Source organism: Apteryx mantelli, chromosome 7, assembly GCF_036417845.1.
Source record: "Apteryx mantelli isolate bAptMan1 chromosome 7, bAptMan1.hap1, whole genome shotgun sequence".
NCBI classification, from domain to species: Eukaryota; Metazoa; Chordata; class Aves; order Apterygiformes; family Apterygidae; genus Apteryx; species Apteryx mantelli.
The window spans coordinates 10,741,222-10,759,795 of record NC_089984.1 but is presented as its reverse complement, the minus strand read 5'-3'; the positions used below and the strand labels follow the sequence as shown (position 1 = coordinate 10,759,795).

Genomic DNA, 18,574 nt, shown 5'->3' with positions numbered 1-18,574 from the left:
TATTCATAGAACTATTACACATTACACATTCAAATGTTTATTCTTTCACATCCCCCTGAAATCTTACACTATGTTTTGCCTTGCCTACAGCAAACTGTAATCCAAACAGGGCTGTGACCAGTTGTTTAATTTTCTCAAAAGTCCATTTACACTGTGGTACAAGTATGATGAAGCACATTAATAATTATGTACATTGTACTGAAAAACATATCACACCTCAAAAATCATCCTGTGGTGCAATGCAGGAGCACTACCTCTGCTAAGCAAGGCAGTAACTCCAGACTCCTCCCAACCCTACACAGATGGTAAGATGCAAAAATATAAAGTTGGCTGGCTGTGAGAAGGTACTAAGGAGACCGGACAAATGAAGGCAAGGCTTAGTATTCAGCAGGATGGAACTTCACTGGAACCAAAAACATTAAATTTTTCTACGTCTGTACTTGCTTTTTTTCTTCTTTTTTATTCACCAGTGGAACCATTTGAACAGCTTACAGAACTTTATGTGGACGTGAGACACTAATAAACAAGGTCAAAGGGTCCCTGTTGTTGCAAGCTGTAGCATATACGTTCTGGAAGGAAAGAGCTAGATAGGGAATAAAGTGATATAAAAATTTTATGTATTGTTCCCCCAGAGCAGCCAGTACTTGTACCTTGGCAGATGCGTGAGGTGAAGCTCCCTGATCCAACAGTAGAAGTGCCACTTTTTGATTATCGTAGTGTGCAGCTACATGCAGTGGTGTTAAACCGCTCTAAAAACACATGCAGAACAAACAAGTGCTGTTACAGACCACCTCCAGGGAAAACTCATGAGTTTGGAAAATTAGAGCAGACAAGGTGAAAAAGACACTGTTGTTATTCATTTATGTATCGAGAGTCTTTAATAACTTTTGAATCAAAAAATGAAACAGATCTGAAAAATCATTACTGAGCTGTGAAAGCCCAGTTAACTTTTCCCAAGCTCAGACGGACAGAGAAGTGCATATCTGTGCTGCCCCCAGCACAGAGCAGGTGAAGAATTTTGACCTCGAGGTCAAGCCCTTGGCAGTTTTTCTTTTACTGCAGTGGATAAGTAAGCCATCCCTTGGATCTGGGAAAATCTGAGCTGGGCTGGCTTAAAAAGGTTGAGGTCCTACTGGGCTTTGCCCCTGTCATGGGAGCAGGAGAAGCAGAGCCAGCTGCCTGAAAACTCTGATAAGGATTGTAAATAGTCTGAGCAGGAAGCTAAGGAATGGTTTGCCTCCATTCCCCTGGATGGATACACAGAGGACATAATTTCGTTGTCAATTAATGACAGTAGAAGTCACTTTTGTCAAGAGTCTGCTGACTCCTAGCAGCCCCAAGAGGGACTGGGATATAAAATCTATACCAGTTAAACCTCAGCTATGAATATTAGTGTGTGTGGTGGTAAGTAGGTAGGATGGTATTATTAGACTATTATGTGTATATAGGCATTTGCTATGCAAGCGGGAGTGGTTTCTTCTGGCCCACCTTTCCAGCAGCATCTGGAGATGCGTTCTTCTGCAGCAGGAGGTTTGCTACTTCAATTTTCCCATATTTTGCAGCCACATGTAGAGGAGTAAATCCTTTCTGTAAGAGAAAACAGCAACATAGCAGCCTCAGGTGTTCTTTTTCCTAGAGTGTCTAGAAGTCTGGAGCAGAGAACACTCTGACCTACAAGGAGACTGCTGTTTCCTCCCAGCCCCTCACATAGTCCAAGCACCCCTAGAGGCAGCAAGCCTACAGCTTCGCTATTCCTACTGCCCTGACAGGCCTGGAAGTTCTTTGCAAGGGAAAGCCACATCTACATTAAAATGACTTGTAAAAAGGGAAGAGCCAGTTCCTGTCCTCACACCACCAACGGTCCAAGGACAAGGATGGGTAACAGCTTATCAACTGCCGTAAGGAATTTCTGCCCTGCATTCCTCTCATTCTGGAACAAATGCATGTCTAATCACTCGGATACGTGATACTTCAGGCTCTGAGATAAAAACACAAAGCTTTGTACCCTTCTAACAAAGCACAGCCTCATTCTTACGTTATTTGTATGCATATATGACTCTTGAAGTATCTAATTCACAAGTAGCACTTGCTACAAATTTATTTTACTATTCAAGTTATCATTTTTGCAACTTCTTTACCTTGGTAATGATAGCTAAAGATGCACCATGATCCAAAAGAACAGAAGCTACATCTTCATGTCCTTCTCGAGCAGAAAGATGCAGGGGTGTATAGCCAGACGTCGTAGCTGCATTTGGAGATGCTCCTTGCTGTAGCAGCTGCTGTACTATATCAGCTTTTCCCAGTCGAGCAGAAATGTGCAGTGGCGTTTGGTCATCCTAAACACACAGAAAACAGTATAGTCCTACATAAGAACGCAAGGGTTCATATTTGAATAGAAAATATTTGCCTGAATTCTATTGCTTTTTGAAATTCCAGATGAATATTAATTCTACTGAAGTCTTACCTACTGAATATTGAACCCTGGTTTTCTCTTTGTCATATCGTAAAGATACCTGGTGCTTTGTTGATGCATCACAAAATGTTCCATACAAATACATTACCCATAAAAGTAAATAAAACTGACCAATTTTCTTAATCTGGACTTGCCTCACTTTGCTTTGCCATGAAATTGCATGGAGCTTCCTGTTGAATTTGAGACCTTTCTCAGAATGCAGTGAATGCATACCTCTTTTCCCCACATCTTGGCCTCTTTTATGATTCCCAGCAATATTTAACAACTTAATCATTGTTTGGGATGACTTGAAGAGCCTAGTATACTACTGCCTAGTAACTTGTACTAGATAACGTATTTTGCGTTTTTTTATTGGTGAACTATTTGCTTGATGTTTGATATTTTGTGGCTTTACAGTAGGAGGTATCTAAAATGAAAAAAATCAAAGATTAATATCTATATACAATTTTAAGGAAACAGATCATAATTAAATTCAACCATTTAAAAAATAATAGGAAGAAAAAACCCAGTGTGGTGCTGAAATTCACTTTCTTTTTCCAACTGCTCATTCAGAACAACATAATCCCATTGATTCTAAGTATAGGGTTGTCCTATCATGAATCTCAAATCTTATTTATTTTTCTTCAGTGAAAACACTGAGGTAATCTGTGACCTTATGCTGACTGTCTAATAGATAATTTCTTCCTTCTTCATTATTTGTTTTTGTATTTTTGTCCTCCCCGTTCTTAGTTGCACAATCTTTGGAATAAGCACACTATCACAGCAGTATGGGCAACTAAGCTCGTGACTTTCTCTTTTCCTGTTCCTCATAAACTATTCAAACATCTTTCTCTCCCCATCTTGCCCTACTGAATTCACTACTTTTTGTGCAGCTCTGTGTCCTGCGTCAGAGAAGTTCTGGGGTGTTCTTTGCTAGCAAGACTTCTGCCCATGTCCATCTTACAATACTGACTTTACACCTCTGGGATTTAGGATGAGGCAGTGTCAGGACATGAGTGCTGCCTTTCCACAGGGTAATTCTCTTCCGATTGCTGGAGAGCATTTACGTTATGCTTAAATGTTTCCAGTTTAACACCTGTTTCGCACAAGTTCCTCATGACTAACAATAACACTGGCGTATGATCTATTACTTCCATTGAGTTATTATTTATGATAACAAACTGATCACAAGCAATGGCAGTTTGCACAAATTAAATCATTGCGTGAAATTATTTAGAGAATATTTGCATGACAATGCTTCTGAGCACGAGCTGTTTGCTTTCAGGATGTCTTTGGCGATTTGCAGACCACATGATTCACTTTTATTGTCAGACTGTTTGCAGATATGAAATGTATCTGCTATAAATATTTAGTCAGAGTTCCTTATATGTAAACATTCTTACTGGTAATTTTGTTTGCGAACCAACTCACAGATGATAATTTCACAGTGAAAAATAGATGTCTTTGAAATTTTATTCATTTAATGACTATTTGCAAAAAGGTTTTCCTTGTCTGACCTACTAAAGCTGACATTTATTGCCTACATTTATCTCCTTTCCCTGTTTGTTTCCTGGAACTCTCTCATTTCTCTAATTTTGTATCCATCTTTACTGTCTCTTGACCACTTCTTATTCCTCCTCCCTTATCTTCCTCAATTGCAATTGTTTCTATAGGTTCTGTTTGTTTTTTTCCAGCCCTGTGCTACTTCCCTCTTCTGTGCCTTCTAGACTTTCCTTGACTGTCCACCCTGCTCTCTCCAGCCCCAGGTCCCTCTTCCCATAGACGGGCCAACCCAGCTCACAGTCAGGGCAAGTCCATGACTGTGCTGGCCCTGGAATTCCTCTTTTTCTCCTGTACCTGCCCTTCACTATTTGAGCCACATCCTCATAACCATTTGCTGCTCTTCGAGTGTCCTCCTGATTCTTTCCCTCCATTAACCCTCTTGATTCTTCTGCCTTTCACAGCATCTCCCACAGCACCAGTTATCTCCAACTAGTTGTCACAATATCCTCCCTTATATTCCACTCTGAGATGCTGAGAAATAATGTAAATTTATTAATTTCATATTCTTCCACAACAGCAGTCTCACTGCAACCGAAACAGCTTACCGCATTCATCCACCCACTACCAGACTTGCTCTCCTTAATCTTCATCTGCTACTGAGAAATTCCTACAGGTAAATTATTCTTCCTTTGATGGTATCACTGCATTTCCAGCTTGCCTGAGACGTGCCCCTCCAGCTCTCCTTTCTGTCCTCTCCACAAAGCTCCCATGCCTGTTTTCTAAGGACTGTCAGAGCCGGCATCTCTGCGGTGGGCTCTTTATGATGTGTTCTTTAGAAGTATTAGAATACTTTAGAAGCATCATTGAATGCAAACAGGCTGATGTTTTAGGGATATGACTGCAGACACCAGTAGGACAGGGATTACAGTTTTGCAGAAATAAAAGCTTATTTGAGGCATTTCCCCCCCCCCATATGAAATAAAACTCTTTAAACGCGGAGAATTTATATTAAAAGTTGGTGAAAAACAGGCATGGTACCAGCTTGATATCTCTTGCCTTCTCTCCTACATGCCTCACACTCATGACTATAGTGACAGAGTATGTAACAAAACATCATAGTGGTCATTACACCAAAACCTACGGCTTCATCTGCCTTTCTCTTCCCAAAAGAGACGTGCAAGAACAATGCGACTCCTTGCTTTGTTAAATATAAATAGTCTACAGTTATTATACCTGGACCATCACACCTTACCTTAGCTTTAGCTTCCACCTGAGCTCCATTTTGTACTAGGTATCGAACGACTTCTGTTTGGCCAGCTCTGGCAGCCATGTGCAGTGCTGTTTCTCCTCTCTAGCATGCGGCAGCAGAGACAAAACACCATCAAAGATCCCAGGAAAAAAACAAATGAAAACCAAAACTCAACATGTTTCATAAATACAAAATACCAGTGACCCAGTTCAAAATAATCACCACAAAAATATTTTGTAGGAGTCATTTGAGAGCAAGATGGGAGATTAAGTCAATATTCAATCTCTGAGCTGTATGCTGCAAAGCAATTTATTTCTGGGTTAGTTTCTCAACACAACAGTACCTTTGTATTTAGAATTTTGCTGAAAAGAAACACTGCAAATTTTGTATTCAATAGAACTTTATTAACAGTGTTAAAAATTATGTCCATTCAAATGGTTCACAATTTGGTCAAACAAAAATTAAAAATTATTTCAAAGTTTATATATTCAGATAGGCACATCTTCCTTGGCTTTCCTTCTGCTATGCCCTATGCCCCTACCATCATTTGATATCTGACAAGCACTCAGGTGAGGGAACAAGGGGGAAAAAAAAAATCTTTACTAGGTACATAAATCCAAGGCTTCATGCACTTAACAAAAGACAAATCCAAGGAAACCAGAATGAATTCAGGAGGGAAACTGCTAGATATCTGGACATTGATATGTCTTAAGGTCTAAATACTCGCTAATTTACAAATGGTGTTGCATATATAATATTTGCAGATGAAGACTTTAATAAAAGATTCTGTTTTAACTGCACCTCCATATGGAAGTTGGAGGGGAGACTTTGATGCCAAACTGTTAAAAAGAATCAATTTGCTTCTCAATTTTCAACTGTCCATCTAACGATGACTTCAGTTTTTACGCATGCCCTGGGAGCTTTAGGGCACACAGTGCACATCCAGTAGAAAAGCGCACTTGCATGGCTGTATGGACACATGCAATATGTCCTGACAATCTGCTGCAATCTGTTGACAACAGCAGAACTTCCCTTAAATGGTAGGCCCCCGGGGTTCAGGGAAAAAAGTGATCAACAGTCAAGTACACATCTCAAAAATGACATATGAGAAGCTACAGTGAGTATGTTCTCATTCTTTCCTTAGAAAATAAAGAGAATAAATAGTGTCTGCTTAAAGCCAGTCTCTTTTGAGGTTTCTTCAACCTGTCAAACATTTCCTCAGTAGGAGTCTGCAGGCTGCACTTTCCTGTGATTTCAGCAGGAGCCATGACTGCTAAGGAGGTGGATGGCAACTTCCAGAATTAGGCACTGTGCATCAGTGCTCATGTTATAATGCATTCACACTTCTGCCACACTGAAAAGAAATGTTACTCACCACATTGGTAGTGTTGGGCGATGCTCCGTGATGCATTAGCTGCGATACAATATTTACATGTCCCATGAAGGCAGCAACATGGATCGGAGTAAGCCCCGACTGAAAACCAAACCAAAATCAAACTTAGCTGTCTACTTTTACAATACTTTCTTTGATATCCATGGGGAAAAATGAGTTATTCTAAAATAGGCAAGCCCAAGTGCTTCCTCTTCCAAGAGGATCTTGTCTTTTCAAAGACATATACAGATGCTTATAGTAAAGCACACACAAAATTGGAAACATATATGGGTATGATTCAGGAGCAAACATAAAAAACATTCCAGGAATTCATTAATTCTTCATAAGCTAAAATCAACTATAGCTAAGCAGATTTTTTTCCTCAAGTTTTTGCTTCTATGTTCTATTTAACACTTTCTAATAAAAGATAGAAATCTTTGTGAAATGCCATTTTGGACCAGAAAAAAAATTGGATAGGATTGCTGCTGGTACAAAGATAGCACTTCTTGGAACATATAGCTAATTAAAAAAGAAGTCCATTCTTCCCACCAAATCCAATTGCTTTGGGTCCATAAAAATGCCTATTGATCTCAGCGGTGAGCTTTATCCCCACTGTTTCTCCAGGAGGAAGGGAATTTGAAACTGTGGCATCCAGCCAGAGAGGCCCAAACAGAAATGACATTGGCTAAAGAGAATCTCCCTGCCCTCGAGACCTCACAGCACCATCAGCACTGCAAAGCTGTACCACTGCCCTTCGACAAGATATAAACGATCAACAGGAAGGAAAAAGGGAGACGGAGGAGAAGAGGGAATAGAGGAGCAGTCATTTAGCAGGGTATGACCGTGAGGATTTTGCTTCAGAAATCCAATTAATAGTTAATATTTCTCCAAGTAGAATTACCCTAAAGCCTCTTCACAGCTGCTTTTGCACAGCTGTAGCACCAGTCAGCCAGGGGCTGCAAGGGAGTTTCACTACCAGGAGAAGGAGGAAGCTCAGTGGATCTCTGGATAACCGCTGATCCAGGGAGCTACCCCGCAGAGGCACACAAATCTCAGGAGGGCAGAGGTGAGGGAAATGCAGTTTGCTTCTTTTCTCATGCAGAACAGCAAACATGAGTAGGAAGGCAGGCTAAGTGGTTGAGTATGTTATTTCTTCTTCCTCTTTTGCAAAAATTAGTAAACGCTTTTAAAATAGTAGTCTGCAGGAAATAAAATGCATGTGTGTCATATTTGATCATAAACTGTAACTCATACTCCAGAGATTCAAGCCTGCAGCCTGAAAAAAGTTGCAGTATCTACATAGGTGTGGAATCTACCTTGAAAACAGAATTTATCATAAAAAATGGTAATAAGCATTACCTTTGATAATCAGCTATACATACAACAATGCCTATTTAGGATGCATCACATTCGGCACTGCTTCCCCTTGTGGTACTGTTTATTCAGAACTCGCAAAGAAGAGAACTTGCTCGCTTTCAGATTTCTTTGGGGAGGAATACTGTCAAACTTTCTGATCAATTTTTTTGATGGCCAGGTAAGAGTTGTGATAATCTTTCTTTCTGACTAGGGCATTTTCCAACTCCTAATTCTGCCTTGAAAGGTTGTTACAGTATAAACACAGTCAGCGAAAGACACAGAAAGGAAAGCAGAACACTGGAGTAAAGTATCCTGATAAATCTGAACAAATGCAGTTTTGAGATCCTGTAGTGAGGCAGTGGCAGGACATAAAGGAAGAGCTTTCGTCTTTGGAAAGTGCTTGCTTGAAAGAGGATGGAGAAGTTCAGAGGAATTCAAGGGTGCAGAACGTATTTTCACATACAGGAATGAAATTTTCCACAGGTTCTCAATTAATCTCTCAAATACACCAGTAACTATGTGTAAACTATCTCACACTGATTGAAGTAACAGCATATTGATTTCTGTCCATCTGATTCGGAATCACCAGTGATGGCAGGTGAATATTGTTCCATGTGGAAAGCCAAAACAAGGTCTGTGAGTTAAACCACCTTTCAAAACAGGACTTGAGTGAAACACAGTCTTCACTCTGGTCTCCTTAATTGTGCAATTTTCATCTTCTGTGCATTAAACCACAGGCAGAAATAAGCAGAAATGGTAGATTATTTTTAAATTTTTATCTGTTACACTTCACCTGTTATCCTTACTCTATCCCAAAGTCCATCAATTATCTGGGTCTTGTGAACCATTAGGGCAACTGATTTTTTTTGGTTTTATTATTTGTTGATATCTGGTTGAAAATCATTATTGACTTGAATGACATATGCTCTTACAGAAATATTCAGATAATAATCAATATAGTCATGATGTATTCTGTAACAGAAACAAAGACAAATGTGCAATGACTACTTCTTACCTCAGTTACAGCTTGGATAGATGCACCATGCTTCAGAAGAAGTTCCATTACTTTTATTCTGTTCTTCTTGCAGGCAATGTGAAGAGGTGTGAAACCATTCTGTAAATGAGAAAGAACACACTTTTTGACACCACACGTCATTACAAATTAGAACTGGGTGGGGAATTCACATAAAACATTCCTCTGATAACAAAACACCTCCCAGATTTGTTTTGATTTCACTAAATCGTTCATGTAAAAGAGAGAAAAAAACCCTAAAGAATTTAAAAATATATTTTATATAGACATTTTAATTATAAAATATGTTGTCCAATCCAATAAATTCTTTTTTTTAATTGTCAGTTTACCAAAAATTATCATAGATTTCATTTTTGCTTAACCACAATCACTGGATTTTTTTTTGTTTTTTTTTTGTTTTGTTTTTTGCTTTTCAGAACTTTTTCAGAACTTCTGGTCAAAAAAAAAGCCTTTATATTTGCAAGCTCTGGCATTTGGAACCTTTTCATGAATTATTCTTACTATTGTTTTCTCTTTCATTCATTATCTGCCAATTTAATGTAAATGCAATTATTTTGTCCCTTCCTTAAAAAAAAAAAAAAAAAAGGTCTATGTGCAGCAGAGCAAACATTTAAAACTATCTTATTTGTCACAAGATGAAACAACAGAAAACAAGTAAAACATGAAAATAAGCTGTCCAGAGCATCCCAGCCGGGTACAACGCAGCTAACAGCACACGCCGAATGCTGATGCCGCTCTGCGTATGTACCAAAACAGCCTTCACAGCACAAGTCTGAAGACGGCTGACAGAACGGGGCTTCAGATCTGATCAAAATTAGCTTCGTTACCTACCGCGTAGTAACGAATACCCATACGCTTTCCTACCACGAGGTCAGTGCAATAGTCTGCTCCCGTTAGCATAAAGAGCTCACGCCTCCCATTCCTTAGCAGTGGGCAGCAAGCAGAGAAAGCTGGGACACGCTGCAGGGAACAAGGAGCTCGGGCTAAGGACACTGCCCGCAACCTCCTCCTGCTTAACCGTCCTGGGCGAGGATCAGGACAGAATAAGAGGAATGATTTAGGGGATAAGGAAATTTATGGCTAGGTTACCAGACCAATGAGAGGCTACTGCCTGCAACTCAAAAAAGCTAACAAAAAGCCAAAATAAATATTACAGGTCTTAAAGCCTCCTCACTTGCCAATAACAGAGAAATAAATCCATATTCCACAATACCTTGACCAAAGACACCCAAAGACAGGTTGATCTGACACAGGAAACAGTGGCAGAGAGAAAGAAATCTTTGGACCCTGTGTTGTTTTCAGAAAAGAGTCAATCCCACCCTGCTTGTGGGGGGTTCGGGAACTCACATAACATTTTGGGAACTGAATGAATTAGTAGCATCAGTCTGTGAAACCAACATTCAACCCAATTAACATCAGAATTTAAATTTTTTGAAATGGTTACTGAAGACCCATCTATAAAGACATTTTAAAGACAGTGGATTGCAAGTATAATTTCAAACAAAATGCATTTAGTTTGCACACAGTTTAATTACACTAACAGATTTTGTTGCTGAAGCTGTTCTTAAAGTAGAAAGGCATATGACTCCATTGACATAACTGTAGAATACCACAAATGTTACACAACTCATTCTGTTTTTTTCTGCTTTAGATCTTTGAGAGCTAATACAAATCATCTCAGTTTTAAGGGCTCCTGAATATTTTCTCTTTACAAACATTTAGAGAATCAGAATTTCTTCCGTACTAATAACTACGGCAGTTATGCCTGCAGCTGCTTAATCTATTCAGAATCATAACAAGCTACCAGGAGGCAAAGGTGCTCTAGTTACACTAGAAATTCATAAATCACTGTTGACTGCCCATAAGCAAAGGTCTTCTCTGATTGCACAAAACGCATTACTAACGCTTTGAACCTAGAGCATCCTCTCTTGGGCTGCCTGCACTAATACAACACATCCTCCCTGCCACCCATCAGCAGGCAGAAAATAACTCTCCAAGAACTCTCACCGCAACTTTGGAAGAACGTTTAGCTGCGCGCAGTGACTGGCCGCGTACTCACCAGGGCTTTGGCATTAGGGTTCGCTTTCTTGTCCAAGAGAACCTTGGCAACTTTGTAGTGGCCACAGTGGGCGGCAACGTGCAGCGCAGTCAGGTAGTCATTGGTGACGTCGTCGACCGGCACGTTGTGCTGAATCAGAAGCTGGACACAGTTTAGATGATCCCCTTGTGTTGCCATGTGCAACGGAGACAAACCATTCTGCAAACAAGCAAGCATTAAAAAAGAAAATGTAACACTGATGGATTACAGAACACGCAGAAAAATGCAACTCTCGTCCTTAGAACATTCACTGTAGGAAGAGCTTTACAAGCCCCTGCTGCTCCCATTAGAAACTAAACACATTCGGTATCACAGTGAGGGTTCCTACTCTGGCAAAAACCATGCGGAGTTTGGAGCTTGCTTGGTTAGAGTTTATAACAGGTCTACCCTAAAAACCAGCCCTACCAGCAATGCTCTAAGCGTGGCATATTTCAGCTAGCGTAGCTCAGACAAGCTGTCCGAGTAAACGAGTTACATCAAGAACAGTGCTTCATGACTAACTAGGATATCTGTTGCTTTTAAAAGCCACATTAAAATCACCACTCTAAAGTAGCCTGAACATACCAGGCATGAGAGAGCAGGTCAGAGCACCACACAGTAACCACTACAACCTTGCCTCCCTCTGTTAGTATTTTCCTGAATTTGGGTTGTATGCATACTATACATCACACTACAGATCTGTGCAGCTCCTTCCTGCCAGCCAACATGTGCCCATGTACAACACCAAAAGTTTCAAGTGTTACCAGGCTAACAAAAAAAATATGTGTCAGACCATCATGACGTGACCTACCAGCAGCAGTGGTAAAGCTCTGTTTTGTCTGGAAATACCTGAGAGAGATTCATCTTTAGGAACAATACTGGTACCAAGAACTGTTTCTTGCAATGCTTATAATAGTTAATCAACAAGATGTCACATATATTACTTTCCTAGAATAAAAACAGGTTAAACACACAAGAAACAATTCTCTGAATTTTAAAGGGCTGATCCTATTTCATGATGAAAGATTAAAAAGATTGGCCAGAATGAAAGAGATCTTGTTAGAAGAGATAAATGAGCTCTTCAGATATACCTCAACACACCTTCTTCCATTTGTATTCTTTCTTACTCTTTCTGATGCCAAAAGTAGATTCAAATTCAGTTGCTATTATGGTAACATATAATATAATCTATAAATGACTGACAGTACATCGAGTTTGCCATGATGAAGAAACTGAAACTCTTGCTCACAGATGTAGTGCCCTCATGTGACCATGGTTAGCATAGGCAAAGCACCAGTGTAAGCACTTAACAGCTGAAATCCCAGGCTTTCTGAAACAGAGGATTTCTTTCTTTTCCCTTCTCCCCCAGCCATATCATAACAGCAATGACAAACATTCAAAATTAAGGTGGAAATACACAGTGAACTCATTTTTTAAAGTGACATGGAAGAAGGATGGTGAAAGCAAGCAGGCTAATACTGTCATAATTTGAAAGCAGTTTACAGTCAGTGTTGAAAAGCAGAGATCTTTGGACACAGTTATATCTTTTGAGTAAGACTATCTCATGGGCATCTTGTTTGTGATTTATGCTGGCTTGGGTTAGCCTCTCTCCCATTCCCAAAGACTACCACAGCAATTATCCACATGGAAGCTTGATACTGGCAAAACATTTTAAATATTTTCACTGTCTTCTAGTGTAGTTTAATAGTAGAATAAAAAAAAGGAGGTTAATTTCCCTCAGTCACTAAGCCCTCACAATAACGGTTTATGAACTGATAACGCAAAGAGAAATAATCCAAGCTTTAGGTGCTAGTAAAAAATCATGAAAGTCATTTCATACAATGTTCTGTTCCATTTTTAGAGGAAATATCCTTCAGATGAAAAGTGTCATTTATTTAACAATAATAGCTAATGAACTACACTGATTAACAGAGTAAAAAACTGAGCAGAAGACACAGGAATCCCTCATAAGAGAAACTTATGTGAAGGAGGCTGATACTGACGGAAAAGAAGGAAAGAAGCAGAGCAGTCACACGTCAACAGGGGAAAGTCAGAAGGATGCTTGACAAAAATCTGTTGTGGATGAGCAAAATGCAGCAGATAGGCTTAACACAGAAGAGCAAGAGACAAGCCTGGATGGTAAAGAAGTTGATCAAGAGTATGGAACATTGCCTTTCGTCGTGATCAAAACCAGGCTTGTTCTTCGTTCTGTTACAGCAGAACAGACTTGGCAATCTTATACAAACCATTTGATAATTCGATGCCTTTGTCTTCCCACTTTTAGCATAAAGATATTAGGTATAACAATGTTGTCCCCACATTCATGCTGTGAGAGACAACGCACTAGAGTCTGTAAGATGTGACTTAGTACTGCACGATGGAGCCACCATATAAACAATGTTATATCACTTTTTTATGAAAATTGCCAAGAGAACATTAAAAGGTGAAGAAACTTAAAAGGAATCAGAGGTTGATACTCATATGATTCCTTAAAGAAAATCAGAAGAGGACCACAGCGATTAAACAGAGTATTAAATGGCTGACCGGGCACAGGCAAAATGGTGATCAGTGATGCATAGCTTATTTTGTAGCTGTGTTGAAGACTTTGATTAGGGGAAGTGTCATTAACTCTTAAAAAAAAAAAAAAAGCCAAACAAGCCTACAAAAACAGTAATTAAAAATATGGAAATCGATACACAGAGATGCCATATCTCACACAGCAAATCACTGGCATACTCAGGACTAGAATGCAGGTTTCTTTTGCTTCTAAACCTATGATCAATCCATTAGCTCTCTGCCTCCCCTGAGGATAAATTTAAAATTATTCCAGTAGGAAAAAGAGCCAGCACCATACTAAACAATCTGCAGCAGGAAATAACAATAATTTGTTGATGTATTAAACTGCAGACTTTGGTTATTCTTCTGAAAGAGTTTTATATACCATCAGAAAACTTTGTGAAGTTCAAATTCTTTCAAAAATGTGTCCTATTTTCAATAATACATGATTTGATTTGAAGAGAACAGAGCCACGTATTTTTCCAGGGGACAGGACTGCAGTTTAGTGCCAAATGAATGGATTCATTAATGTCATTCAGAGGTACTTCTACCTCTTAGCTTACCCCCTGAAAACAGCCGAATTAACATATCAGAGGGACACTCAGGAAGCTCTGCGCTTTCTTCTATTCCTTATCTAATACATAAAGCAGTTCTCCCTCCTCAAGAGAGGAGCTTGTCTAGCACCATTTTGCTGCAGATGGTTACCAGAGCCTCTTCAGGGCAATGTCCAAAGCGCATCTTTTGGCCCTGCACTGTTTCAAACCCAGTGAGCCATGTTCTGATCTTTCTGATGGGTTCTGTCTGATTTTAGCTAGTGAACTCTGGGGGAGGCTTGTTGACTTGTGTGAATCTCTTCAGAAAGAGGAATAAATTCAAGGACCGCAGGACTTTAACGGCTGTTTAGGAACAATAGGAAGTTTAGGGATAATACCCGGCAATACAAAACGTGTGGTGAAAAAGCACAGTTCCTTAGGAGAGGCCCTCAATTATGATGGTGGAAACCAAAGCAATGAGGTTCACATTTTTTCCTTCGAGTAATTAACAGAGGTAGCGGGAGTGGGGAAACCCGCTGAAAGGCGCAACAGCCTGACTCACCGGAGTACAAGCTCCGGGAGACGAGAGGGGTAGCAGCGGGGAACTGCGGCCCCGGTGGCTGCTGGGCAGCCCCTCGCCCTCTCCCTCTGCTTGCCGGGCTGCCGGAGCCTGTGGAAATCCCACATGCAGAGGATGGGTGGATCCTGTCTGTCAGATTACCCCTGACAGCACTTGCCAGTGACTCACGCAGCAGAGGAACACTGGTGCCAACCCCCCCAAACAAATGCTAAATATATTCCAGTAAGGAGAAAAAAAAAAAAAAAAAGGAGAGAGAGAGGGAGGAGAAAATAGAATATAGAGGGGCACTGAGACAGAATAGGGCAGGACAACAGAAGACAGAAAAGAAATAACAGAAGGAAAGAAGAAATATTGCAGGAAATATATATATATATATATATATTTTTTTACAGACTGAGTGGAAAAACGTTGGTTGAGGGTATCTTGGGAGAGAACCTCAGCAAACTGCATAATCCAACTGTCAACCCTGAATGGGAAAGTCATGGACTGTAGTGGTGCTACAAAGTAGACTGCTGCACTGAGATTTAAATTCAGCAATAACTGGTACATGTGGAATCACCACCAGAAGAGCTCTGGCAAGTGTTCGCTTTAACGCCAACCCTTGGGGCGAAAGCAATCTGCCTGCCCTAGTGCAGGTGATTTGAAATTCCCATGAAGAACATTAGGTGATAAGCTGTAGAGAGATAGAAAGTGGAGAAACTGGTAATCAGCCTAACTCCTAAGGAAATACGAGCTGTCTCTGCAAAGAGACATTACTCTGTTTTTATCTCTTATCTCTACTATAGCCTTAGGGTAATTTTAGTACAAGTTGAAGATACCACATATTTATTCCAGGGTAGAAACAGAAATTTTCTAGCTACTGAAATTTTGAGGGATAGTGTTATCATACATGCCTTTCCGGTTGCTTTCTGGTCTGATTTTCTTGTGTATCTCATTTTAATGTCTCTTACATATGCAGACGCGCGCTACATACGACATTCACTTTGGAGCTCTCCCACACAGTTACTTTTAATAGCTATGAAATAGGAAAGTTATTGTCAAACCCTTAGCTATATGAAACCTGCATAATTACATTAAAAAAAAAAGTACAAGGATTATCCCAGCAGAGAAGAGAACAGTATCAGTCACCTTGGTTTTGGAGAGAATAGGGGCACCACGATCCAGCAGCATTTCTACAACCTGTTCATGGCCACTTCTTGCTCCACAGTGGAGAGGGGTCAACCCATCCTGTGGGAAACAAACATTATAACAAATTAGTTTTGGACACGCTAAAATCTTGTGTGCTTTTATAAAGGCCAAAAACGTCCTGACAAACTAATTAAGTTCTGCAGGATGCTGCTCTTATGCTGTTGAGCAGCTGAACCTGTTTACTCAAATGGACAAAGTGCGTTTGGCTCTGCAAATAGTCATATGAGATTGGTGCTCGTGCAACGGGCTGCTTCCAGACCCTTAACTTACATGCGTTACAACGGTAAATGCACATAACAAGAACATGATGAGACTGTACCTCAGGTACTTTTTGCCTGCATGCCTTTGAGAAAACTGGGTCTTTCATTTGTCAGTATGCATCAAAGTCAGTGGATATTACTTCTATTTGAGGAAGAAATCTTTCTTTCTCAGTCTGACTTTTTTTTTTTTAATTACATTGATTTTGACAGGTGTGCAGCAGCTGAGAAAATCATCCTAATCCCAGGTGGTAAAAGTATGTTGGATTAACTTCGGTCTCTTGCAGTGTAGCAAGTACTTATGTGACTTCTGGCCATATGACTGGTCTAGAGTGTCAGTCTATATTCAACATGTCTTTAGAATGGTTTTGAGTTTCTATTATATACCTATCTGCTTAGTAATAGTTATCACTATATTAGAAATACATTCCTTAAATAAGAGGAAGACAACCTTTTAGCATTAACAGAGTTTTTTCAAATTGATTTGACTATTCTTTGACCTGTACACTGTTTACAATGCTTAAGTAAAGTCTTACACACTGAGTGCTATGATGAAAGATAGCACATACGTCTTGAGTAACTGTGAGTAAAATCACATTGAGTTTTTCAACCCTGTATGACATTATGCTTGTTACAAATAGCAATGTCATGGCCTCGAGAAAAGGGAGAAAAATTAATGTTTTCAGAATTAGTAAGAGCAAACCTTTGCTTTGTTACAACCAAAATAAAAATGCAGGAGACAGTCACACAGTAACAACATTGCATTTTCACTAACTATGGTGGAGAAGAAGCCCTTATAACAAAGACTGAAACAAATAAACAAGAAGAAGAATATTTACTAGTTTTTTAAATACAAGTCATTGAGGAAGAGGCCTTTTTCCAGTGTCTTCCAGCACACTCAGAAATACATATATTGTATTCTTTCGTATATATAAATATATATGTTACAGCATTTTTATTAAATGAATAAAATTCCTTCACACACCTCCTGGGCTCACTAATTCACACGCACATGGTCCCTCTGCACATATGGTAGAGAGTGCCACTAAGACACCTGCTTAGAAGTATTTCCCATGCACAACTACGATATTCTTCCTTGATATTTCCTAACCCATTACCCTGTGCTAGAACATCAGCTTAAGACTTACTAAGAGTAGAGAGCAGCTGGGGAGAGGGAGAGAGTGATCCCAAGAGTCTTATGCCCTCGTGCTCCTCCTTTCCTGCCCCCTCCTAATATGCCTATGAAACATAGTAGCCAGAAAGTGATTTAATTTTTCTAACATGCTCACTTAAATCTTGTGTGGTTCATTTGCGCAAGTACTTTTGCTAAAACTAATGCATCTGATTTTGATGTAGGGGAAGGTAAGATATTGTTTTAGGTTTAACTTGATCAGGACTCAAGAAGCCATTTGTTCATGCAAGATGAACAGTTTGGCCCGCAAATGTTCTTACTGGGATCTCTAAGCGATGCTATTGACGTTTCCACTTCCTCCTGTTATTTCAGTCTATGAAGTACAGAGAAGGGCATCTCGTTGAAATGATGCTATACAAAATAAAGTTGTATTGCTCAAAATGGATAGGTAAGGTCAAAGAGAAAAGATATCAAAACCCACAAATGGTACTTTTATCAGCTGAATTGCAAATGTTTTGCTGTAGCTTCACAACAAATGTTTAATGAAGGTAATACATATTTTCCATACCAGCAGTTTCCATAGACTAGGACATCTCAAATAAAGAATTGAGCAGAACGCAAGCAACTAACAGTAAAATTATCATCCACCCAAAAACATGTATAGAAGAGAAAATGAAACTCAACAAGCCTAGGCAGCTAGACACCTGTAGGAAGGAGCTGAAAATCATGCACATTAGCTTGTCTGTTCTTTTTACTACTTATCATTATTATATTCTCTAGGCACAGCAAGAAAGATACTCAGAGTTCAAGCACAAAACTTTGAGCAGGAAACATCTGCCAGATTCTATTACCCCTCGACTCATTCCACAAACGTACCATCAGCAGCAAATACCAAGCTCACGCAGAACGAGGGCTTGTTCATCTCAATGAGCTGGATTAGACCCTAAAAACTCTCACTGCTCCGCAAAGTCCACAGCCCTCATGCCATGTCCCAGCCCTCTCCAGCGTCCTGTGTGTTACTGGCAAAGGTCCTTTGGCAAAGGAGGAAGCAGATGATGTATCACACGGCTGGACATGGTGCTACAATCCAGTGCAGGTGAGCTGATCTGTAGCTGTTAAGGGGATGTCAGGACTTCCACCATAATGTGCAAATCCATTTGAAGACAGGCCATTTGGCTGCAAAGATCTTTTTTGCATTTTGAAAAGGCATCTGCTTTTTTAATTGCTATATGGCACAAAAAGCAAGGAAATAAATGTGCAGAGTCAATCTCTAAAGCACAGATCAG

The 18,574-nt window shown here is 39.8% G+C and overlaps 1 protein-coding gene across 1 annotated transcript in view; it reads right to left on the bottom strand.

Annotated features, from left to right (window-relative positions):
- The window catches only part of ANK3 (ankyrin 3), a 207,477-nt gene that overhangs the window by 97,912 nt on the left and 90,991 nt on the right, over window positions 1-18,574 (bottom strand). Inside the window, exons 10-17 of the mRNA XM_067299783.1 lie at window positions 15,840-15,938; window positions 11,025-11,222; window positions 8,948-9,046; window positions 6,580-6,678; window positions 5,208-5,306; window positions 2,139-2,336; window positions 1,489-1,587; window positions 651-749 (exon numbers count right to left, since the gene is read on the bottom strand). Coding sequence (XP_067155884.1) covers window positions 651-749; window positions 1,489-1,587; window positions 2,139-2,336; window positions 5,208-5,306; window positions 6,580-6,678; window positions 8,948-9,046; window positions 11,025-11,222; window positions 15,840-15,938 — 990 coding nt within the window. The remainder of the gene's footprint in view (window positions 1-650; window positions 750-1,488; window positions 1,588-2,138; window positions 2,337-5,207; window positions 5,307-6,579; window positions 6,679-8,947; window positions 9,047-11,024; window positions 11,223-15,839; window positions 15,939-18,574) is intronic.